At 46.8% G+C, this 24,912-nt stretch overlaps 1 protein-coding gene across 1 annotated transcript in view; it reads left to right on the forward strand.

Annotated features, from left to right (window-relative positions):
• rxfp2a (relaxin family peptide receptor 2a) overlaps nucleotides 1-24,912 on the forward strand; it is a 148,204-nt gene that overhangs the window by 112,876 nt on the left and 10,416 nt on the right. Inside the window, exons 15-18 of the mRNA XM_045717434.1 lie at nucleotides 370-599; nucleotides 14,244-14,389; nucleotides 17,972-18,067; nucleotides 24,208-24,376. Coding sequence (XP_045573390.1) covers nucleotides 370-599; nucleotides 14,244-14,389; nucleotides 17,972-18,067; nucleotides 24,208-24,376 — 641 coding nt within the window. The remainder of the gene's footprint in view (nucleotides 1-369; nucleotides 600-14,243; nucleotides 14,390-17,971; nucleotides 18,068-24,207; nucleotides 24,377-24,912) is intronic.

Consider the following 24,912-nt stretch of genomic DNA (forward strand, 5'->3'; position numbering starts at 1 on the left):
TTGTTCATCACATTCTATACTATATATCCTGTATATAACATTCTATACTATATGTCCTGTATATCACATTCTATACTATGTGTCCTGTATATCACATTCTATACTATATGTTCATCACATTCTATACTATTTGCACTATTTTCATGTTCTATACTATATGTCCTGTATATCACATTTTGCAGTTTCCATTATCCATATTGCTGGTCAGTCACTCATTAAACACTGAAAACACACGGAGGAAAGAAAAGGAAAGAGAGAGTGAGTGAGAGAAGCAATAGTCTCTCCTCACCTGTCCTGTCCTCTCCTCTCCTCCTATCTCCTCTCCTCTCCTCTCCACTTATCCCCCACCCCTTCCTCTCCTCTCCGTAGCTACTTCAAGACCTTCCAGTACTGTTCCTATGCGCCCCACGTGAGAACGTGTAAGCCCAACACAGACGGTATCTCTTCCTTCGAGGACCTGTTAGCCAACGTGGTGCTCAGGGTCTCCGTGTGGGTCATGGCCTTCATCACATGCTTTGGGAACCTCTTTGTCATCGGGATGAGATCTGTGATCAGAGCGGAGAACAACCTGCACGCTGTCTGTATCAAAGTCCTCTGTTGTGAGTTAAAAGGAACTTTTTATAGATACACACACACACACACGCACGCACGCACGCACGCACGCACGCACGCACGCACGCACGCACACACACACACACACACACACACACACACACACACACACGCTCTCTCTTTCTATCTCTCTCGTTCTCTCTCTCTCTCTCTCACTGGACCTGCTGTCACAACAAACTGCTGTTACTCATCTATCATTCATTACCCCTTCATCTCTCATACCACCTTCCTCTCCTATTTTGTCTCTTTTCTCTCTCCCTATTCTATCACAACAATCAACTATCTGCTTTTGTTCTAGTTCTGGATTTCTCTACCAGGTCTCTACCAGGTCTCTACCAGGTCTCTACCAGGTCACTACCAGGTCTCTACCAGGTCTCTACCAGGTCTCTACCAGGTCTCTACCAGGTCTCTACCAGGTCCCTACCAGCTCTCTACCAGGTCTCTACCAGGTCCCTACCAGGTCTCTACCAGGTCTCTACCAGGTCCCTACCAGGTCTCTACCAGGTCTCTACCAGGTCTCTACCAGGTCTCTACCAGGTCTCTACCAGGTCTCTACCAGGTCTCTACCAGGTCTCTACCAGGTCTCTACCAGGTCTCTACCAGGTCTCTACCAGGTCTCTACCAGGTCTCTACCAGGTCCCTACCAGGTCCCTACCAGGTCTCTACCAGGTCTCTACCAGGTCTCTACCAGGTCCCTACCAGGTCCCTACCAGGTCTCTACCAGGTCTCTACCAGGTCTCTACCAGGTCCCTACCAGGTCTCTACCAGGTCTCTACCAGGTCTCTACCAGGTCTCTACCAGGTCTCTACCAGGTCCCTACCAGGTCTCTACCAGGTCTCTACCAGGTCTCTACCAGGTCCCTACCAGGTCTCTACCAGGTCTCTACCAGGTCTCTACCAGGTCCTCTACCAGGTCTCTACCAGGTCCCTACCAGGTCCCTACCAGGTCTCTACCAGGTCTCTACCAGGTCTCTACCAGGTCCCTACCAGGTCTCTACCAGGTCTCTACCAGGTCCCTACCAGGTCTCTACCAGGTCTCTACCAGGTCTCTACCAGGTCTCTACCAGGTCCCTACCAGGTCCCTACCAGGTCTCTACCAGGTCTCTACCAGGTCTCTACCAGGTCCCTACCAGGTCTCTACCAGGTCTCTACCAGGTCTCTCTCAGTACACTCTCTACCAGGTCTCTACCAGGTCTCTACCAGGTCCCTACCAGGTCTCTACCAGGTCTCTACCAGGTCTCTACCAGGTCTCTACCAGGTCTCTACCAGGTCTCTACCAGGTCTCTACCAGGTCTCTACCAGGTCTCTACCAGGTCTCTACCAGGTCTCTCTCAGTACACTCTCTACCAGGTCTCTACCAGGTCTCTACCAGGTCTCTACCAGGTCTCTACCAGGTCTCTACCAGGTCTCTACCAGGTCTCTACCAGGTCCCTACCAGGTCTCTACCAGGTCCCTACCAGGTCTCTACCAGGTCTCTCTCAGGTCCCTACCAGGTCTCTACCAGGTCTCTACCAGGTCTCTACCAGGTCTCTACCAGGTCTCTACCAGGTCTCTACCAGGTCCCTACCAGGTCTCTACCAGGTCCCTACCAGGTCCCTACCAGGTCTCTGGTCTACCAGGTCCCTACCAGGTCTCTACCAGGTCCCTACCAGGTCTCTACCAGGTCTCTACCAGGTCTCTACCAGGTCCCTACCAGGTCTCTACCAGGTCTCTACCAGGTCTCTACCAGGTCCCTACCAGGTCTCTACCAGGTCTCTACCAGGTCCCTACCAGGTCTCTACCAGGTCTCTACCAGGTCTCTACCAGGTCTCTACCAGGTCCCTACCAGGTCTCTACCAGGTCTCTACCAGGTCCCTACCAGGTCTCTACCAGGTCTCTACCAGGTCCCTACCAGGTCTCTACCAGGTCTCTACCAGGTCTCTACCAGGTCCCTACCAGGTCCCTACCAGGTCTCTACCAGGTCTCTACCAGGTCTCTACCAGGTCTCTACCAGGTCTCTACCAGGTCTCTACCAGGTCTCTACCAGGTCTCTACCAGGTCTCTACCAGGTCTCTACCAGGTCTCTACCAGGTCTCTACCAGGTCTCTACCAGGTCCCTACCAGGTCTCTACCAGGTCTCTACCAGGTCTCTACCAGGTCTCTACCAGGTCTCTACCAGGTCTCTACCAGGTCTCTACCAGGTCTCTACCAGGTCTCTACCAGGTCCCTACCAGGTCTCTACCAGGTCTCTACCAGGTCTCTACCAGGTCTCTACCAGGTCTCTACCAGGTCTCTACCAGGTCCCTACCAGGTCCCTACCAGGTCTCTACCAGGTCTCTACCAGGTCCCTACCAGGTCTCTACCAGGTCTCTACCAGGTCTCTACCAGGTCCTCTACCAGGTCTCTACCAGGTCTCTACCAGGTCTCTACCAGGTCTCTCTACCAGGTCTCTACCAGGTCCCTACCAGGTCCCTACCAGGTCTCTACCAGGTCCCTACCAGGTCTCTACCAGGTCTCTACCAGGTCTCTACCAGGTCTCTACCAGGTCTCTACCAGGTCCCTACCAGGTCTCTACCAGGTCTCTACCAGGTCTCTACCAGGTCCCTACCAGGTCTCTACCAGGTCTCTACCAGGTCTCTACCAGGTCCCTACCAGGTCTCTACCAGGTCTCTACCAGGTCTCTACCAGGTCTCTACCAGGTCCCTACCAGGTCTCTACCAGGTCTCTACCAGGTCTCTACCAGGTCTCTACCAGGTCTCTACCAGGTCTCTACCAGGTCTCTACCAGGTCCCTACCAGGTCCCTACCAGGTCTCTACCAGGTCTCTACCAGGTCTCTACCAGGTCTCTACCAGGTCCCTACCAGGTCTCTACCAGGTCTCTACCAGGTCCCTACCAGGTCCCTACCAGGTCTCTACCAGGTCTCTACCAGGTCTCTACCAGGTCTCTACCAGGTCCCTACCAGGTCTCTACCAGGTCTCTACCAGGTCCCTACCAGGTCCCTACCAGGTCTCTACCAGGTCTCTACCAGGTCTCTACCAGGTCTCTACCAGGTCTCTACCAGGTCTCTACCAGGTCCCTACCAGGTCTCTACCAGGTCTCTACCAGGTCTCTACCAGGTCCCTACCAGGTCTCTACCAGGTCTCTACCAGGTCTCTACCAGGTCCCTACCAGGTCTCTACCAGGTCTCTACCAGGTCTCTACCAGGTCTCTACCAGGTCCCTACCAGGTCTCTACCAGGTCTCTACCAGGTCTCTACCAGGTCTCTACCAGGTCTCTACCAGGTCTCTACCAGGTCTCTACCAGGTCTCTACCAGGTCCCTACCAGGTCCCTACCAGGTCTCTACCAGGTCTCTACCAGGTCTCTACCAGGTCCCTACCAGGTCTCTACCAGGTCTCTACCAGGTCTCTACCAGGTCCCTACCAGGTCTCTACCAGGTCCCTACCAGGTCTCTACCAGGTCCCTACCAGGTCTCTACCAGGTCTCTACCAGGTCCCTACCAGGTCTCTACCAGGTCTCTACCAGGTCTCTACCAGGTCCCTACCAGGTCCCTACCAGGTCTCTACCAGGTCTCTACCAGGTCTCTACCAGGTCTCTACCAGGTCCCTACCAGGTCCCTACCAGGTCTCTACCAGGTCTCTACCAGGTCTCTACCAGGTCCCTACCAGGTCCCTACCAGGTCTCTACCAGGTCTCTACCAGGTCTCTACCAGGTCCCTACCAGGTCCCTACCAGGTCCCTACCAGGTCTCTACCAGGTCTCTACCAGGTCTCTACCAGGTCCCTACCAGGTCCCTACCAGGTCTCTACCAGGTCCCTACCAGGTCTCTACCAGGTCTCTACCAGGTCTCTACCAGGTCCCTACCAGGTCCCTACCAGGTCCCTACCAGGTCTCTACCAGGTCTCTACCAGGTCCCTACCAGGTCTCTACCAGGTCCCTACCAGGTCTCTACCAGGTCTCTACCAGGTCTCTACCAGTACCCTCTCTAAGTCCCTCTTCAACTTTCTAATTTCTCTCATTTTATTCTCCCTCCCTAGCTCTCCCACTTGGTGACCATCATTCCTGTCCCAATGCCTCCACCCCTCTGTCCTCTCCTCTACCCATGCCTCATCAACCTAATCCCCCTCAGGAGACTGAAAAGATTTGGCATGGGTCCTCAGATCCTCAAAAAGTAGTACAGCTGCACCATCGAGTGCATCCTGACAGGTTGCATCACTGCTTGGTATGGCACCTGCTCGACATTTGACCACAAGGCACTACAGAGGGTAGTAGATAGTATAGAGGTCCTGCTGCAGAGGGTAGTAGATAGTATAGAGGTCCTGCTACAGAGGGTAGTAGATAGTATAGAGGTCCTGCTACAGATGGTAGTACAGATGGTAGTAGATAGTATAGAGGTCCTGCTGCAGAGGGTAGTAGATAGTATAGAGGTCCTGCTGCAGAGGGTAGTAGATAGTATAGAGGTCCTGCTACAGATGGTATACAGAGGGTAGTAGATAGTATAGAGGTCCTGCTGAAGCAGAGGGTAGTAGATAGTATAGAGGTCATGCTGCAGATGGTAGTAGATAGTATAGAGGTCCTGCTGCAGATGGTAGTAGATAGTATAGAGGTCCTGCTACAGAGGGTAGTAGATAGTATAGAGGTCCTGCTACAGAGGGTAGTAGATAGTATAGAGGTCCTGCTGCAGAGGGTAGTAGATAGTATAGAGGTCCTGCTACAGAGGGTAGTAGATAGTATAGAGGTCCTGCTGCAGAGGGTAGTAGATAGTATAGAGGTCCTGCAGCAGAGGGTAGTAGATAGTATAGAGGTCCTGCTACAGAGGGTAGTAGATAGTATAGAGGTCCTGCTACAGATGGTAGTACAGAGGGTAGTAGATAGTATAGAGGTCATGCTGCAGATGGTAGTAGATAGTATAGAGGTCATGCTACAGAGGGTAGTAGATAGTATAGAGGTCCTGCTACAGAGGGTAGTAGATAGTATAGAGGTCCTGCTGCAGAGGGTAGTAGATAATATAGAGGTCCTGCTGCAGAGGGTAGTAGATAGTATAGAGGTCCTGCTGCAGAGGGTAGTAGATAGTATAGAGGTCCTGCTGCAGAGGGTAGTACAGAGGGTAGTAGATAGTATAGAGGTCCTGCTGCAGAGGGTAGTAGATAGTATAGAGGTCCTGCTGCAGAGGGTAGTAGATAGTATAGAGGTCCTGCTACAGAGGGTAGTACAGAGGGTAGTAGATAGTATAGAGGTCCTGCTGCAGAGGGTAGTAGATTGTATAGAGGTCCTGCTACAGAGGGTAGTAGATAGTATAGAGGTCTTGCTACAGATGGTAGTAGATAGTATAGAGGTCCTGCTACAGAGGGTAGTAGGTAGTATAGAGGTCCTGCTGCAGAGGGTAGTAGATTGTATAGAGGTCCTGCTACAGAGGGTAGTAGATAGTATAGAGGTCTTGCTACAGATGGTAGTAGATAGTATAGAGGTCCTGCTACAGAGGGTAGTAGGTAGTATAGAGGTCCTGCTGCAGAGGGTAGTAGATAGTATAGAGGTCCTGCTACAGAGGGTAGTAGCTGGCCTTGCACATGTCCTTGAGCATTGTTTAGACTCAATTTTTTTTTTTAAATGGCTAGTGCTAAATGCTAATAAAACCAAGTACATGTTGTTCTCTAGGTCTCGTAATATTGACCCTGAGGAGCCGCCTGTCTGCTCATTGAATGGAGCCTAATTTGAAAATAAAATCTACAGGAATGCAGCAGCCTCTGTTTTATAACCTTTAGATTCAGTCTATCATTCAGTTGTGCGTTTCATCACTTGGGACAATTTTTCGTACACGTCACGCCATTTTGTATAGTTCTGTTGGCTGGGAGTCTCTGACTAGCAGAATGGCTCAGCGTTGGCAACTTTTTGTACATAAAGCGGTTCTTCAGAGGAAAGGACAATGATGTGTATATATTGAAGCAACATCTCAAGACATCAGTCAGGAAGTTATTAAAGCTTGGTCGCAAATGGGTCTTCCAAATGGACAATGACCCCAAGCATACTTCCAAAGTTGTGGAAAATGGCTTAAGGACAACAAAGGCAAGGTATTGGAGTGGCCATCACAAAGCCCTGACCTCAGTCCCATAGAAAATGTGTGGGCAGAACTGAAAAAGGGTGTGAGCAAGGAGACCTACAAACCTGACTAGGTTACACCAACTCTGTCAGGAGGAATGGGCCAAAATTCACCCAACTTATTGTGGGAAGCTTGTGGAAGGCTACCTGAAATGTTTGACCCAAGTTAAACAATTTAAAGGCAATGCTACCAAATACTAATTGAGTGTATGTAAACTTCTGACCCACTGGGAATGTGATGAAAGAAATAAAAGCTGAAATATATCATTCTCTCTACTATTATTCTGACATTTCACATTCTTAAAACAAAGTGGTGATCCTAACTGACCTAAAACAGGGAATTCTTACTGGGATCAAATGTCAGGAATTGTGAAAAACTGAGTTTAAATGTATTTGGCTAAGGTGTATGTAAACTTTCGACTTCAACTGTATATATACAGTTCTATATATATATATATGTATATACACTGCTCAAAAAAAATAAAGGGAACACTTAAACAACACAATGTAACTCCAAGTCAATCACACTTCTGTGAAATCAAACTGTCCACTTAGGAAGCAACACTGATTGACAATAAATTTCACATGCTGTTGTGCAAATGGAATAGACAACAGGTGGAAATTATAGGCAATTAGCAAGACACCCCCAATAAAGGAGTGGTTCTGCAGGTGGGGACCACAGACCACTTCTCAGTTCCTATGCTTCCTGGCTGATGTTTTGGTCACTTTTGAATGCTGGCGGTGCTTTCACTCTAGTGGTAGCATGAGACGGAGTCTACAACCCACACAAGTGGCTCAGGTAGTGCAGCTCATCCAGGATGGCACATCAATGCGAGCTGTGGCAAGAAGGTTTGCTGTGTCTGTCAGCGTAGTGTCCAGAGCATGGAGGCGCTACCAGGAGACAGGCCAGTACATCAGGAGACGTGGAGGAGGCCATAGGAGGGCAACAACCCAGCAGCAGGACCGCTACCTCAGCCTTTGTGCAAGGAGGAGCAGGAGGAGCACTGCCAGAGCCCTGCAAAATGACCTCCAGCAGTCCACAAATGTGCATGTGTCTGCTCAAACGGTCAGAAACAGACTCCATGAGGGTGGTATGAGGGCCCGACATCCACAGGTGGGGGTTGTGCTTACAGCCCAACACCGTGCAGGACGTTTTGCATTTGCCAGAGAACACCAAGATTGGCAAATTCGCCACTGGCGCCCTGTGCTCTTCACAGATGAAAGCAGGTTCACACTGAGCACGTGACAGACGTGACAGAGTCTGGAGACGCCGTGGAGAACGTTCTGCTGCCTGCAACATCCTCCAGTATGACCGGTTTGGCGGTGGGTCAGTCATGGTGTGGGGTGGCATTTTTTGGAGGGGCCGCACAGCCCTCCATGTGCTCCCCAGAGGTAGCCTGACTGCCATTAGGTACCGAGATGAGATCCTCAGACCCCTTGTGAGACCATATGCTGGTGCGGTTGGCCCTGGGTTCCTCCTAATGCAAGACAATGCTAGACCTCATGTGGCTGGAGTGTGTCAGCAGTTCCTGCAAGAGGAAGGCATTGATGCTATGGACTGGCCCGCCCGTTCCCCAGACCTGAATCCAATTGAGCACATCTGGGACATCATGTCTCGCTCCATCCACCAACGCCACGTTGCACCACAGACTGTCCAGGAGTTGGCAGATGCTTTAGTCCAGGTCTGGGAGGAGATCCCTCAGGAGACCATCTGCCACCTCATCAGGAGCATGCCCAGGCATTGTAGGGAGGTCATACAGGCAAGTGGAGGCCACACACACTACTGAGCCTCATTTTGACTTGTTTTAAGGACATTACATCAAAGTTGGATCAGCCTGTAGTGTGGTTTTCCACTTTAATTTTGAGTGTGACCCAAAATCCAGACCTCCATGGGTTGATAAATTGGATTTCCATTGATAATTTTTTTGTGATTTTGTTGTCAGCACATTCAACTATGTAAAGAAAAAAGTATTTAATAAGATTATTTCATTCATTCAGATCTAGGATGTGTTATTTTAGTGTTCCCTTTATTTTTTTGAGCAGTAAATATAGCCTCGTTATTGTATATAATATATTAGTGTGTTTAATATATATATTATTTGTACATCCTCGTTATTCTACAGTCGTGGCCAAAAGTTTTGAGAATGACACAAATTTAAATTTTCACAGTCTGCTGCCTCAGTATGTATGATGGCAATTTGCATATACTCCAGAATGTTATGAAGAGTGATCAGATGAATTGCAATTAATTGCAAAGTCCCTCTTTGCCATGCAAATGAACTGAATCCCCGCAAAAACATTTCCACTGCATTTCAGCCCTGCCACAAAAGGACCAGCTGACATCATGTCAGTGATTCTCTCGTTAACACAGGTGTGAGTGTTGACAAGGACAAGGCTGGAGATCACTCTGGCATGCTGATTGAGTTCAAATAACAGACTGGAAGCTTCAAAAGGAGGGTGGTGCTTGGAATCATTGTTCTTCCTCTGTCAACCATGGTTACCCTGCAAGGAAACATGTGCCGTCATCATTGCTTTGCACAAAAAGGGCTTCACAGGCTTCACAGGCTGCCAGTAAGATTGCACCTAAATCAACCATTTATCGGATCATCAAGAACTTCAAGGAGAGCAGGTCAATTGTTGTGAAGAAGGCTTCAGGGCGCCCAAGAAAGTCCAGCAAGCGCCAAGACCGTCTCCTAAAGTTGATTCAGCTGCGGGATCGGGGCACCACCAAGTACAGAGCTTGCTCAGGAATGGCAGCAGGCAGGTGTGAGTGCATCTGCATGCACAGTGAGGCGAAGACTTTTGGAGGGTGGTCTGGTGTCAAGAAGGGCAGCAAAGAAGCCATTTCTCTCCAGGAAAAACATCAGGGACAGACTGACATTCTGCAAAAGGTACAAGGATTGGATTGCTGAGGACTGGGGTAAAGTCATTTTCTCTGATGAATCCCCTTTCCGATTGTTTTGGGCATCTCGAAAAAACGTTGTCCGGAGAAGACAAGGTGAGCGCTGCCATCAGTCCTGTGTCATGCCAACAGTAAAGCATCCTGAGACCATTCATGTGTGGGGTTGCTTCTCAGCCAAGGGAGTGGGCTGACTCACAATTTTGCCTAAGAACACAGCCATGAATAAAGAATGGTACCAACACATCCTCTGAGAGCAACTTCTCCCAACCATCCAGGAACAGTTTGGTGACGAACAATGCCTTTTCCAGCATGATGGAGCACCTTGCCTTAAGGCAGAAGTGATAACTAAGTGGCTCGGGGAACAAAACATTGATATTTTGGGTCCATGGCCAGGAAACTCCCCAGACCTTAATCCCATTGAGAACTTGTGGTCAATCCTCAGGAGGCGGGTGGACAAACAAAAACTCACAAATTCTGACAAACTCCAAGCATTGATTATGCAAGAATGGTCTGCCATCAATCAGGATGTGGCCCAGGAGTTAATTGACAGCATGCCAGGGCGGATTGCAGAGGTCTTGAAAAAGAAGGGTCAACACTGCAGATATTGACTCTTTGCATCAACTTCATGTAATTGTCAATAAAAGCCTTTGACACTTATGAAATGCTTGTAATTATACTTCAGTATTCCATAGTAACATCTGAGAAAAATATCTAAAGACACTGAAGTAGCAAACTTTGTGAAAATTAATATTTGTGTCATTCTCAAAACTTTTGACCACGACTGTATATTGTATATATAATATATTAGTGTCTATATATGTATTTTTTGTACATCCTCGTTACCGTTATTTTTATTTCCTTTTTTTCTTGTTTTCTAATGTTTTCTTATTTTTTAACTCTGCATTGTTGGGTAAAGTCTACACCTGTTGTAATAAAAGTAGAAAACCTGATTTGATTATGCAGCCTTAACTCTCTATGTCCAGGTGGCCAGATCCTTCCAGCTCCCTCATCTATCTCCTCAGTGTAGAGCTCAGTCAAGGTAAATGCCTCAGCAGGCCAGGCAGGTCTAAATGACACTCAGCAGACCAGGCAGATCTAAATATCTCTATCTCTCTACCTCTCTACCTCTATCTCTCTACCTCTACCTCTACCTCTCTACCCCTACCTCTATCTCTCTACCCCCGTACCTCTACCTCTCTACCTCTACCTCTACCTCTACCTCTCTACCCCTACCTCTATCTCTCTACCCCCTACCTCTACCTCTCTACCCCCTACCTCTACCTCTCTACCCCTACCTCTATCTCTCTACCCCCTACCTCTATCTCTCTACCCCCTACCTCTATCTCTCTACCCCCTACCTCTATCTCTCTACCCCTACCTCTATCTCTCTACCTCCTACCTCTACCTCTCCACCTCTACCTCTCTCTCTCTCAATTCAATTCAATTCAATTCAATTCACTTTATTGGCATGACGTAACAATGTACATATTGCCAAAGCTTATTTTGTATATTTACAATATAAAAAATAAATAAAAATGAGAATCAAAATTGTCAACGGGACAACAGTAACAACAATAACCAAGGGTCAAAATAACCAACACATTCAACAATAACAATAAGCATACAGTAGAGTACATGTGCAGGTTTATCGGTCTGTCAGACACTGTCCCTCAACTTATGGCAGGCAGCAATGTAGTGCGCTGCCAACACACAGCTCTCTGCGTCCTCCACCCACCAGGACGGGTAGCCTATCCTCATCAGAGAGGTCTTTAAAACCTTGAATAAGGGTTTCAAATTTGGGGAAATGACACTCTCTAATTGTTTTATATTTTTTACATTTTGTCAGGAAATGCAGCTCCGTCTCAGATTCTGCTGTTGTGCAGTGGTTGCACAGCCTTTCCTCTACAGGGAGCCAGGTTTTCCTGCGTCTACCCTTCTCAATGGCAATGCTGTGCTCACTGAGCCTGTACTTTGTCAAGGTTTTCTAAGGTTTTGATCAGTAACCATGGTCAAATATTTAGCCATAGTGTACTGTCGATTTAGGGCCAGATAGCACTGCATTTTGCTTTGTGTTTGTGCTTGTGTTTCCCAATAAGCAATGTAGTTTTGTTTTGACTGTGTTGTAATTTGGTTTATTCTGATTGATTGGATGTTCTGGTCCTGAGGCTTCAATGTGTTAGTAGAAAGGTAGTGAACCAGCCCAGGACCAGCTGGAGAGGGGGCTTAGTTAGTAGAACAGGTTTGTGAACTCAGCCCCAGGACCAGCTGGATGAGGGGACTATTTTCTTTGCTCAGCTCTTGGCATTGCAGGGCTTGGTAATGATATGAGAGGGGGTCACTGTATTTTAGATGTTTCCAAAACTTAATTGCTCTTTTTTGAGTTTTTATTATTAGTGGATATTGGCCTAATTCTGCCCTGCATGCAGGGTTTGTAGTTTTCCTCTGGACATGTAGGAGAATCTTACAGAACTCTGCATGCAGGGTTTCAATGGGGTGTTTGTCCCATTTGATGAAATCTTTTTATTGCATGTGGACCCCACACCTCGCTGCCATAAAGTGCAATTGGTTCAATGACATATTCAATTAGTTTTAGACAAATTTTAATAGGTATTTCAATTTGAATTTGCTTTTTAATGGCGTAGAATGCCCTGCTTGCTTTCTCTCTCAGTTCATTCACTGCCTCATTAAGGTGTCCAGTTGAGCTTATTTTTAAACCTAAGTAATTGTAGTGTGTACAGTACTCTATATATTTTGTACCAATTGAGAACTTTGGTCTAATTCCCTGAGATCTGGATCTTCTCTGGAAAATCATTATTTTAGTCTTTTTGGGGTTTACTGCCAGGGCCCAGGTCTGGCAGTACTGCTCTAGCAGGTCCAGGCTCTGCTGTAGGCCATATGCTATGGGTGACAGCAGGCATAGGTCATCTGCGAAGAGTAGGCATTTAACTTCTGAATTGTGGAGACTAACACCAGGGCTGAGGATTTTTCTAGAATAGTGGCCAATTCGTTGATGTAAATATTGAAGAGTGCAGGGCTCAGATTGCAACCCTGACGAAGGCCCCGCCCCTTGTTAAAGAATTCTGTTATTTTCTTACCAATTTTAATGCTGCACTTATTGCCAGTATACATTGATTTAATTATGTCATATGTTTTACCCATTACACCACTTTCAATAACTTTGTAGAACAGTCCTGTATGCCAAATAGAATCAAATGCTTTTTGGAAGTCGATAAAGCAAGCGTATATTTTGGTATTATATCTATCAGGGTGTGTAAGGTGTAAATATGATCAGTTGTGCGATGTTTTGGTATAAATCCAATTTGGCTTTTACTCAAGACATTGTGCTTATTAAGGAAGTTTAGAACTCTTACATTGATGATACTACAGAAAACCTTCCCCAGGTTACTGTTCACACAAATGCCTCTGTAATTGTTAGGGTCAAATTTGTCTCCGTTCTTAAAGACTGGGGTTATGAGTCCTTGATTCCAGATGTCTGGGAAATAATCTACACTCAGGATCAAATTAAACAGTTTTAATATAGCCAATTGAAATTTTGCACTAGTGATTTTCTCTCTCTCTCTCTCTCTCTCTCTCTCTCTCTCTCTCTCTCTCTCTCTCTCTCTCTCTCTCTCTCTCTCTCTCGCTCTCTCGCTCTCTCGCTCTCTCTCTCTCTCTCTCTCTCTACCTCTCTACCTCTCTACCCCATACCTCTCTACCCCATACCTCTACCTCTCTACCCTCTCTCTCTCTCTCTCTCTCTCTCTCTCTCTCTCTCTCTCTCTCTCTCTCTCTCTCTCTCTCTCTCTACCTCTAATACTTAAGACAGTCTAACAAGCTGGCAACTTGTCATCAGACACACATGAGAGCACTAATGTGGAATGGGAAACTGAGCATTGAATCGCTACAAAGTGAGAAGATGAAGTAGGGTTTAATCAGAGAGATAGATAGAGGCCTGTAGTGCCCAGAAGCCCGTTTTAGGTATTGGGGCAGCGCCATTGAGGACTTTCATCATTTTGAAGTAGTCAACTGGGTGGGACTTCCTATGGGTTAAGGAAGGATCACGTACTTCCATCCAGGTCATTAGGAGGGATCAGTTAATGAATTATACTTGTGAGCAAACATTCTACAGCTGCAGGTGGCAGAAAATAGTCAACCTTGGCTTTTATTCCTGTTCAAACAACACCCTCCAGGTGGCAGTATGCACCTCCCTCAGGTTGTTTACCAACTCATACAGGTAGTAGAAGAAGACCGATCTGGAAAGTTATTATAGCACTGTCTAATCCAATCTCTCTGTCTCTCTCTCTCTCTCTTGCTCTCTCTCTCTCTCTGTCTCTGTCTCTGTCTCTCTCTCTGTCTCTGTCTCTCTCTCTGTCTCTGTCTCTGTCTCTCTCTCTGTCTCTGTCTCTGTCTCTCTCTCTCTGTCTCTCTCTCTGTCTCTCTGTCTCTCTTGCTCTCTCTCTCGCTCTCTGTCTCTGTCTCTGTCTCTCTCTCTGTCTCTCTCTCTGTCTCTCTCTCTCTCTCTCTCTGTCTCTCTGTCTCTCTCTGTCTCTCTCTCACTCTCTCTGTCTCTCTCTCTCTGTCTCTCTCTCTGTCTCTCTCTCTGTCTCTCTCTCTCTCTCTCTCTCTCTCTCTCTCTCTCTCTCTCTCCCCCCTTCAGGTGCAGACTGTCTGATGGGAGTGTACCTGTTCTTTGTCGGTGTGTTTGACGTGAAGTTCCGAGGGGAGTACAATCGTAACGCTCTCCTGTGGATGGAGAGTGTGGAATGTCGAACCATCGGCTTCCTGGCTATGCTCTCCTCAGAGGTGAATTAACACGCGCAAGCACACACACACACACACACACACACACACACACACACACACACACACACACACACACACACACCTGCAGATGGTGAGAGAGTCCTAAGAGATGCCTTGATTGTTCCAGAACGTCCTGATCTGTCTCCAGGGCCAACTCATAATATTTTTTATATATTTCCCCTCAAAATATATGTGTTCCAATTGGCACTCTGTTCCTTATATCGTGTACTACTTTAGGGTGCAATTTAGGAGGCAGGGGGCCATTTAGGATACAGGGGGGGCATCTAGGAGGCAGGGGGCCATTAAGGTGGCAGGGGGCCATTTAGGAGGCAGGGGGGCATTTAGGTGGCAGGGGGGCCATCTAGGAGGCAGGGGGCCATTTGGGAGGCAGGAGGGCCATTTAGGAGGCAGGGGGGCCATTTGGGAGGCAGAGGGCCATTTAGGAGGCAGGGGGGCCATTTAGGAGGCAGGGGGGCATTTAGGAGGCAGGGGGGCCATTTAGGAGGCAGGGGGCATTTAGGAGGCAGGGGGACATTTAGGAGGCAGGGGGCCATTTAGGAGGCAGAGGGCCATTTAGGAGGCAGGGGGCCATTTAGGAGGAAGGGGGGCCATCTAGGAGGCAGGGGGGCCATTTGGGAGGCAGGGGGGCCATTTAGGAGGCAGGGGGGCCATTTAGGAGGCAGGGGGGCCATTTAAGAGGCAGGGGGCCATTTAGGAGGCAGGGGGCCATTTAGGAGGCAGGAGGCCATTTAGGAGGCAGGGGGGCCATCTAGGAGGCAGGGGGCCATTTAGGAGGCAGGAGGGCCAGTTAGGAGGCAGGGGGGCCATTTAGGAGGCAGGGGGGCATTTGGGAGGCAGGGGGGCCATTTAGGAGGAAGGGGGGGCCATTTAGGAGGCAGGGGGGCCATTTAGGAGGCAGGGGGGCCATTTAGGAGGCAGGAGGGCATTTAGGAGGCAGGGGGCCATCTAGGAGGCAGGGGGGCCATTTGGGAGGCAGGGGGGCCATTTAGGAGGCAGGGGGGCATTTAGGAGGCAGGGGGCCATTTAGGAGGCAGAGGGCCATTTAGGAGGCAGAGGGCCATTTAGGAGGCAGGGGGGCAATTTAGGAGGCAGGAGGGCAAGTTAGGAGGCAGGGGGGCATTTAGGAGGCAGGAGGCCATTTAGGAGGCAGGGGGGCCATCTAGGAGGCAGGGGGGCATTTAGGAGGCAGGAGGGCCAGTTAGGAGGCAGGGGGGCCATTTGGGAGGCAGGGGGGCATTTGGGAGGCAGGGTGGCCATTTAGGAGGAAGGGGGGCCATTTAGGAGGCAGGGGGCCATTTAGGAGGCAGGGGGGCCATTTAGGAGGCAGAGGGCCATTTAGGAGGCAGAGGGCCATTTAGGAGGCAGGGGGGCCATTTAGGGAGGCAGGAGGGCCATTTAGGTGGCAGGGGGGCCATTTGGGAGGCAGGGGGGCCATTTGGGAGGCAGGGGGCCATTTAGGAGGCAGGGGGGCCATTTAGGAGGCAGGGGGCCATTTAGGGAGGCAGGGGGCCATTTAGGAGGCAGGGGGCCCATTTAGGAGGCAGGGGAACATTTAGGTGGCAGGGGGCATTTAGGAGGCAGGGGGCCATTTAGGAGGCAGGGGGCCATTTAGGAGGCAGGGGGGCCATTTAGGAGGCAGGGGGGCCATTTAGGAGGCAGGGGGGCCATTTAGGAGGCAGAGGGCCATTTAGGAGGCAGGGGGGCCATTTAGGAGGCAGGGGAGCCATCTAGGAGGCAGGGGGGCCATCTAGGAGGCAGGGGCCATTTAGGAGGCAGGGGGCAATTTAGGAGGCAGGGGGCATTTAGGTGGCAGGGGTCCATTTAAGAGGCAGGGGGCCATTAAGGAGGCAGGGGGCCGTTTAGGAGGCAGGGGGGCCGTTTAGGGAGGCAGGGGGGGCATTTAGGAGGCAGGGGGCCATTTAGGTGGCAGGGGTCCATTTAGGAGGCAGGGGGCCATTTAGGTGGCAGGGGTCCATTTAAGAGGCAGGGGTCCATTTAGGAGGCAAGGGGTCCATTTAGGAGGCAGGGGGCCATTTAGGTGGCAGGGGGCCATTTAGGAGGCAGGGGGCCATTTAGGAGGCAGGGGGCATTTAGGTGGCAGGGGGCCATTTAGGGAGGCAGGGGGCCATTTAGGAGGCAGGGGGCCATTTAGGAGGTAGGGGGGCCATTTAGGAGGCAGGGGGCCATTTAGGAGGCAGGGGGGCCATTTAGGAGGCAGGGGGGCCATTTAGGAGGCAGGGGGCCATTTATGAGGCAGGGGGCCATTTAGGAGGCAGGGGGGCCATTTAGGAGGCAGGAGGGCCATTTAGGAGGCAGGGGGCCATTTAGGAGGCAGGGGGGCCATTTAGGAGGCAGGGGGCATTTAGGTGGCAGGGGGCCATTTAGGAGGCAGGGGGGCCATTAAGGAGGCAGGGGGGCCGTTTAGGAGGCAGGGGGGCCGTTTAGGAGGCAGGGGGGCCATTTAGGAGGCAGGGGGCCATTTAGGTGGCAGGGGTCCATTTAGGAGGCAGGGGGGCCATTTAGGTGGCAGGGGTCCATTTAGGAGGCAGGGGGCCATTTAGGAGGCAAGGGGTCCATTTAGGAGGCAGGGGGCCATTTAGGAGGCAGGGGGGCCATTTAGGAGGAAGGGGGGGCATTTAGGAGGCAGGGGGGCCATTTAGGAGGCAGAGGGCCGTTTATGAGGCAAAGGGCCATTTAGGAGGCAGGGGGGCCATTTAGGAGGCAGGGGGCCATTTGGGAGGCAGGGGGCCATTTAGGAGGCAGGGGGGCCATTTAGGAGGCAGGAGGCCATTTGGGAGGCAGGGGGGCCATTTAGGAGGCAGGGGGGCCATTTAGGAGACAGGGGGCCATTTAGGTGGCAGGGGTCCATTTAGGTGGCAGGGGTCCATTTAAGAGGCAGGGGGCCATTTAGGAGGCAGGGGGGCCATTTGGGAGGCAGGGGGGCCATTTAGGAGGCAGTGGGCCATTTAGGAGGCAGAGGGCAATTTAGTAGGCAGAGGGCCATTTAGGAGGCAGGAGAGCCATTTAGGTGGCAGTGGGCCATTTAGGAGGCAGGGGGCCATTTAGGAGGCAGGGGGCCCATTTAGGAGGCAGGGGGGCCATTTAGGAGGCAGGGGGGCATTTAGGAGGCAGGGGGCCATTGTTGAGGCAGGTGGCCATTTAGGAGGCAGGGGGGCATTTGGGTGGCAGGGGGCCATTTAGGAGGCAGGAGTCCATTTGGGAGGCAGACTGAGTTTTTAACCTGTTCCTTCTCATCCTGGTGCATTTTAACACTTCCCCAGAAGTCTGGAGGATCACTCTGTTCTAGCAGCCTGAGTCCCTTCAGACAGACAGACGGACAGACAGACAGACAGGCAGACAGGCAGACAGGCAGGCAGGCAGGCAGGCAGGCAGGCAGGCAGGCAGGCAGGCAGACAGACAGACAGACAGACAGACAGACAGACAGACAGACAGACAGACAGACAGACAGACAGACAGACAGACAGACAGACAGACAGACAGACAGGCTGTAGAGAGCTGTCCTGTCTGAGCTGTGTGTTTGTAACTCTAATACTGTTCCAGGTATCAGTTCTGCTGCTGACCTATCTAACTCTGGAGAAATTCCTGGTCATAGTGTTTCCCTTCAGTCACCTGAGACCTGGAAAATTACAGACTGCGGTAAGTCACACTACATTCACCTGCTATAACACTACTTAAACCTGCTATAACAAGGTCATGAACAGGTTATAACTTACAACCAGACCAACTACAAACTCTGGTGCTTAAACAGTACGTAAACCTGCTATAACAGGTCGTAAACATGTCATTACCACGGGAAGCTGACATAACAGGCCCTTTTTGAAATCTCGTAGATCGATACATTGCGCTCTTCATGTTTATAAAGCCTTCCGGCGTAAACCTCCGCCGTACCTGGTCTCAGGGATGGCTAACTCTGACGGCTGACTCTGGAGATCCCATCAATCTCCACTGAAAACCTGCTTTTTATTTATTCAACCTTTATTTAACAAGGCAGTTAAGTCAGTTAAAAACAAATTCTTATTTACAATGACGGCCTAGGAACAGTGGGTTAACTGCCTTGCTCAGGGGACAGAACGACAGATTTGTACCTTGTCAGCTCTACCCCCTACCTCTATCTCTCTACCCCCTACCTCTATCTCTCTAACCCCTACCTCTATCTCTCTACCCCATACCTCTATCTCTCTACCCCCTACCTCTATCTCTCTACCCCCTACCTCTACCTCTCTACCCCTACCTCTATCTCTCTACCCCCTACCTCTATCTCTCTAACCCCTACCTCTATCTCTCTACCCCATACCTCTATCTCTCTACCCCCTACCTCTATCTCTCTACCTCTCTACCTCTATCTCTCTACCCCTACCTCTATCTCTCTACCCCCCTACCTCTATCTCTCTACCCTCTACCTCTATCTCTCTACCCCTACCTCTATCTCTCTACCCCTACCTCTATCTCTCTACCCCCTACCTCTATCTCTCTACCCCCTACCTCTATCTCTCTACCCCCTACCTCTACCTCTCTACCCCTACCTCTATCTCTCTACCCCCCTACCTCTATCTCTCTACCCCCTACCTCTATCTCTCTACCCCCTACCTCTATCTCTCTACCCACTACCTCTATCTCTCCACCCCGACCTCTATCTCTCTACCCCCTACCTCTATCTCTCTAACCCCTACCTCTATCTCTCTTCCCCCTACCTCTATCTCTCTCTATCCCCTACCTCTATCTCTCTACCCCCTACCTCTATCTCTCTACCCCCTACCTCTATCTCTCTAACCCCTACCTCTATCTCTCTACCCCCTACCCCTACCTCTATCTCTCTACCCCCCTACCTCTATCTCTCTAACCCCCTACCTCTATCTCTCCACCCCCTACCTCTATCTCTCTACCCCCTACCTCTATCTCTCTACCCCCTACCTCTATCTCTCTACCCCCTACCTCTACCTCTCTACCTCTATCTCTCTACCTCTCTACCTCTATCTCTCTACCCCCTACCTCTATCTCTCTACCCCTACCTCTATCTCTCTACCCCCTACCTCTATCTCTCTACCCCCTACCTCTATCTCTCTACCCCCTACCTTTATCTCTCTACCTCTATCTCTTTACTAGTCCAACGCTCTATCTCTCTACCCCCTACCTCTATCTCTCTACCCCCTACCTCTATCTCTCTACCCCCTACCTCTATCTCTCTACCCCCTACCTTTATCTCTCTACCTCTATCTCTTTACTAGTCCAACGCTCTATCCACTAAGCTACGCTGCCTCCTTATTTATCTCTAAGGCTTTCTAAAATGTGATGAATTGGTGCCTCAATTCAAAAGGACCTTTACTGAAGAATGTGTTTTTCTATTATTGTGTTTTATGTGTTTTTCTTTTAATGTTTTGATGTGTATATTGCTGTGTTATTGATGTGTATAGTGTATATGTCACGTCCTGACCATAGAGTGCTCTTATTTTCTATGGTAGTTTATTTATTTCTATGTTGTTTTGGTTCTAGTTTATTTTTTCTATGTTGGGATTTTTGTATGATCCCCAATTAGAGGCAGCTGGTCATCGTTGTCTCTAATTGGGGATCATATTTAAGTCGTTGTTTTTTCCCCTACCTGTGTTTGTGGGAGATTATTTAGAGTTGGTTCATGTTGCACCTCTTTCGTCACGGTTTGTGTTTTTGTTTGTAATTTATTGTTTGTTTGGCTAAGATTCACTTTCTAATAAAAGATGTGGAACGATATTCACGCGGCGCTTTGGTCCATTCCTACACACAAGCGTGACAGTATACTGATGTATATTGATATGAAGTGATGTGCATTGCTGTATATTGATGTGTAATGATGTGTATTAATGTGTATCGATGTGTACTGATGCATATGGTGTAGAGATGTGTATTGTGTGTATATGGTGTAGTGATCTGTATTGTGTGTATATAGTGTAGTGATGTGTATTGTGTGTATATGGTGTAGTGATGTGTATTGTGTGTATATGGTGTAGTGATGTGTATTGTGTGTATATGGTGTAGTGATGTGTATTGCTGTATATTGATGTGTATTGTTTTGTAGTGGTGTGTATTGGCGTGTATTGAGGTGTATTGGTGTGTAATGGTGTATATTGGTGTATAGTGGTGTGTATTGATGTGTATTGGTGTATATTGATGTATATTGATGTGTATTGGTGTATATTGGTGTATAGTGGTGTGTATTGGTGTGTATTGATGTATATTGATGTGTATTGGTGTATATTGATGTGTATTGGTGTGTATTGATGTGTATTGATGTATATTGATGTGTATTGGTGTGTATTGATGTGTATTGGTGTGTATTGGTGTGTATTGGTGTGTATTGATGTGTATTGGTGTATGGTGATGTGTATTGATGTGTATTGGTGTATATTGATGTATATTGATGTGTATTGGTGTATATTGGTGTATAGTGGTGTGTATTGGTGTGTATTGATGTATATTGATGTGTATTGGTGTATATTGATGTGTATTGGTGTGTATTGATGTGTATTGATGTATATTGATGTATATTGATGTGTATTGGTGTATATTGATGTGTATTGATGTGTATTGGTGTATGGTGATGTGTATTGATGTGTATTGGTGTATATTGATGTGTATTGGTGTGTGTTGATGTATATTGATGCGTATTGGTGTATATTGATGTGTATTGGTGTGTATTGATGTGTATTGGTGTGTATTGATGTGTATTGGTGTGTATTGGTGTGTATTGATGTGTATTGATGTGTATTGGTGTGTATTGGTGTGTATTGTGTGTATTGATGTGTATTGGCGTGTATTGGTGTGTATTGGTGTGTATTGATGTGTATTGGTGTGTATTGGTGTGTATTGGTGTGTATTGATGTGTATTGGTGTGTATTGGTGTGTATTGGTGTTATTGATGTGTATAGTGTATATGTCACGTCCTGACCATAGAGTACTCTTATTTTCTATGGTAGAGTAGGTCATGGCGTGATTGGGGGGGGGTTTATCTAGTTTATTTATTTCTATGTTGTTTTGGTTCTAGTTTATTTTTTCTATGTTGGGATTTTGGGATGATCCCCAATTAGAGGCAGCTGGTCATCGTTGTCTCTAATTGGGGATCATATTTAAGTCGTTGTTTTTTCCCCTACCTGTGTTTGTGGGAGATTATTTAGAGTTGGTTCATGTTGCACCTCTTTCGTCACGGTTTGTGTTTTGTTTGTAGTTTAGTGTTTGTTTGGCTAAGATTCACTTTCTAATAAAAGATGTGGAACGATATTCACGCGGCGCTTTGGTCCATTCCTACACACAAGCGTGACAGTATACTGATGTATATTGATATGAAGTGATGTGCATTGCTGTATATTGATGTGTAATGATGTGTATTAATGTGTATCGATGTGTACTGATGCATATGGTGTAGAGATGTGTATTGTGTGTATATGGTGTAGTGATCTGTATTGTGTGTATATAGTGTAGTGATGTGTATTGTGTGTATATGGTGTAGTGATGTGTATTGTGTGTATATGGTGTAGTGATGTGTATTGTGTGTATATGGTGTAGTGATGTGTATTGCTGTATATTGATGTGTATTGTTTTGTAGTGATGTGTATTGGCGTGTATTAAGGTGTATTGGTGTGTAATGGTGTATATTGGTGTATAGTGGTGTGTATTGATGTGTATTGGTGTATATTGATGTATATTGATGTGTATTGGTGTATATTGGTGTATAGTTGTGTGTATTGGTGTGTATTGATGTATATTGATGTGTATTGGTGTGTATTGATGTATATTGATGTGTATTGGTGTGTATTGATGTATATTGATGTGTATTGGTGTGTATTGATGTGTATTGGTGTGTATTGGTGTGTATTGGTGTGTATTGATGTGTATTGGTGTATGGTGATGTGTATTGATGTGTATTGGTGTATATTGATGTATATTGATGTGTATTGGTGTATATTGGTGTATAGTGGTGTGTATTGGTGTGTATTGATGTATATTGATGTGTATTGGTGTATATTGATGTGTATTGGTGTGTATTGATGTGTATTGATGTATATTGATGTATATTGATGTGTATTGGTGTATATTGATGTGTATTGATGTGTATTGGTGTATGGTGATGTGTATTGGTGTATATTGATGTGTATTGGTGTGTGTTGATGTATATTGATGCGTATTGGTGTATATTGATGTGTATTGGTGTGTATTGATGTGTATTGGTGTGTATTGGTGTGTATTGATGTGTATTGATGTGTATTGGTGTGTATTGGTGTGTATTGTGTGTATTGATGTGTATTGGCGTGTATTGGTGTGTATTGGTGTGTATTGATGTGTATTGGTGTGTATTGGTGTGTATTGGTGTGTATTGATGTGTATTGGTGTGTATTGATGTGTATTGGTGTGTATTGGTGTGTATTGGTGTGTATTGGTGTGTATTGGTGTGTATTGGTGTGTATTGATGTGTATACAGAGCTCGTCTGAGAAAGAGACCACTGCATTTCTATCCTGTTCTATTCTAGTATGTTCCATTCTGGTATGTTCTATTCTGGTATGTTCTGTTCTATTTTGTTCTTTTCTATTCTGTTCTATTCGATTCTACTATGTTCTGTTCTATTATATTCTAGTATGTTCTATTCTATTCTAGTATGTTCCATTCTAGTATGTTCTATTCTAGTATGTTCCATTCTAGTATGTTCCATTCTAGTATGTTCTGTTCTGTTCTTTTCCATTCTGTCCTATTTGATTCGACTATGTTCTGTTCTATTCTATTCTAGTATGTTCTATTCTATTCTAGTATGTTCTATTCTGTTCTGTTCTATTCTAGTATGCTCTGTTCTGTTCTAGTATGTTCTGTTCTATTCTGTTCTATTCTATTCTAGTATGTTCTATTCTATTCTATTCTGTTCTATTCTATTCTAGTATGTTCTATTCTATTCTATTCTGTTCTATTCTATTCTAGTATGTTCTATTCTATTCTGTTCTATTCTATTCTAGTATGTTCTATTCTGTTCTATTCTATTCTAGTATGTTCTATTCTATTCTATTCTGTTCTATTCTATTCTAGTATGTTCTATTCTATTCTATTCTGTTCTATTCTATTCTAGTATGTTCTATTCTATTCTATTCTGTTCTATTCTATTCTAGTATGTTCTATTCTATTCTATTCTGTTCTATTCTATTCTAGTATGTTCTATTCTATTCTATTCTGTTCTATTCTATTCTAGTATGTTCTATTCTATTCTATTCTGTTCTATTCTATTCTAGTATGTTCTATTCTATTCTGTTCTATTCTATTCTAGTATGTTCTATTCTGTTCTATTCTATTCTAGTATATTCTGTTCTATTCTGTTCTATTCTATTCTAGTATGTTCTATTCTGTTCTATTCTATTCTAGTATATTCTGTTCTATTCTGTTCTATTCTGTTCTATTCTATTCTAGTATATTCTGTTCTATTCTGTTCTATTCTATTCTAGTATGTTCTATTCTGTTCTATTCTATTCTAGTATATTCTGTTCTATTCTGTTCTATTCTAGTATGTTCTGTTCTATTCTGTTCTGTTCTATTCTATTGTAGTATGTTCTGTTCCATTGTCTTCTATTATATTCTAGTATGTTCTACTCTGTTATGTTATATTCTAGTACGTTCAATTCTGTTCTGTTATATCACGGTATGTTCTGTTATATTCTGTTCCATTCTCTCCTGTTCTATTATATTCTATTCTGTTCTCTTCTATTCTGTTCTATTGTGTTCTATTCTACGGTATCCAGTGTCCTTTAGTGCTACCATCTCCTCCCACTAGGTGGTGCTGTTATCTATCTGGGTGCTGGGGTTCATCATCGCCGTGGTTCCCCTGATGAACGAGGACCTGTTTGGGAACTACTATGGTCGTAACGGGGTCTGCTTCCCCCTACACTCAGACAGACAGGAGAAGCCCATTGCTAAAGGATACTCTATCGGCATATTCCTGGGTACGGTGTGTGTGTGGGACAGCACTGCTGTGCTTTATGTTTAAAGGGATGCTAGTTGGGTAAAGGGATGATTTTTGCTTAAAGGGATGCTTGTTGGGTAAAGGGATGTGTTGGGTAATGGATGTTTGAAAGATCTTGTGGGTAAAGGAATGATTTTTGTTCAAAGGGATGCTTGATGGGTAAAGGGATGCTTGTTGGGTAAAGGGATCCTTTTTGTTTAAAGGGATGCTTGTGGGTTAAAGGGATGCTTGATGGGTAAAGGGATGCTTGTTGGGTAAAGGGATGCTTTTTGTTTAAAGGGATGCTTGTTGGGTAAAGGGATGCTTTTTGTTTAAAGGGACGCTTGTTGGGTAAAGGGATGCTTTTTGTTTAAAGGGATGCTTGTTGGGTAAAGGGATGCTTGTTGGGTAAATTATTCTCTGCATTCTCTTTGTGTTGGGCCCTGCAGTACTTATCTCATATGCATGTGTATGACTCACCCTCCAAGTGGCAGTATGCACCACCTCAGGGTGTTTACCAACTCAAACAGATAGTAG

The sequence above is a fragment of the Salmo salar genome, chromosome ssa04, assembly GCF_905237065.1.
Source record: "Salmo salar chromosome ssa04, Ssal_v3.1, whole genome shotgun sequence".
Lineage (NCBI taxonomy): Eukaryota > Metazoa > Chordata > Actinopteri > Salmoniformes > Salmonidae > Salmo > Salmo salar.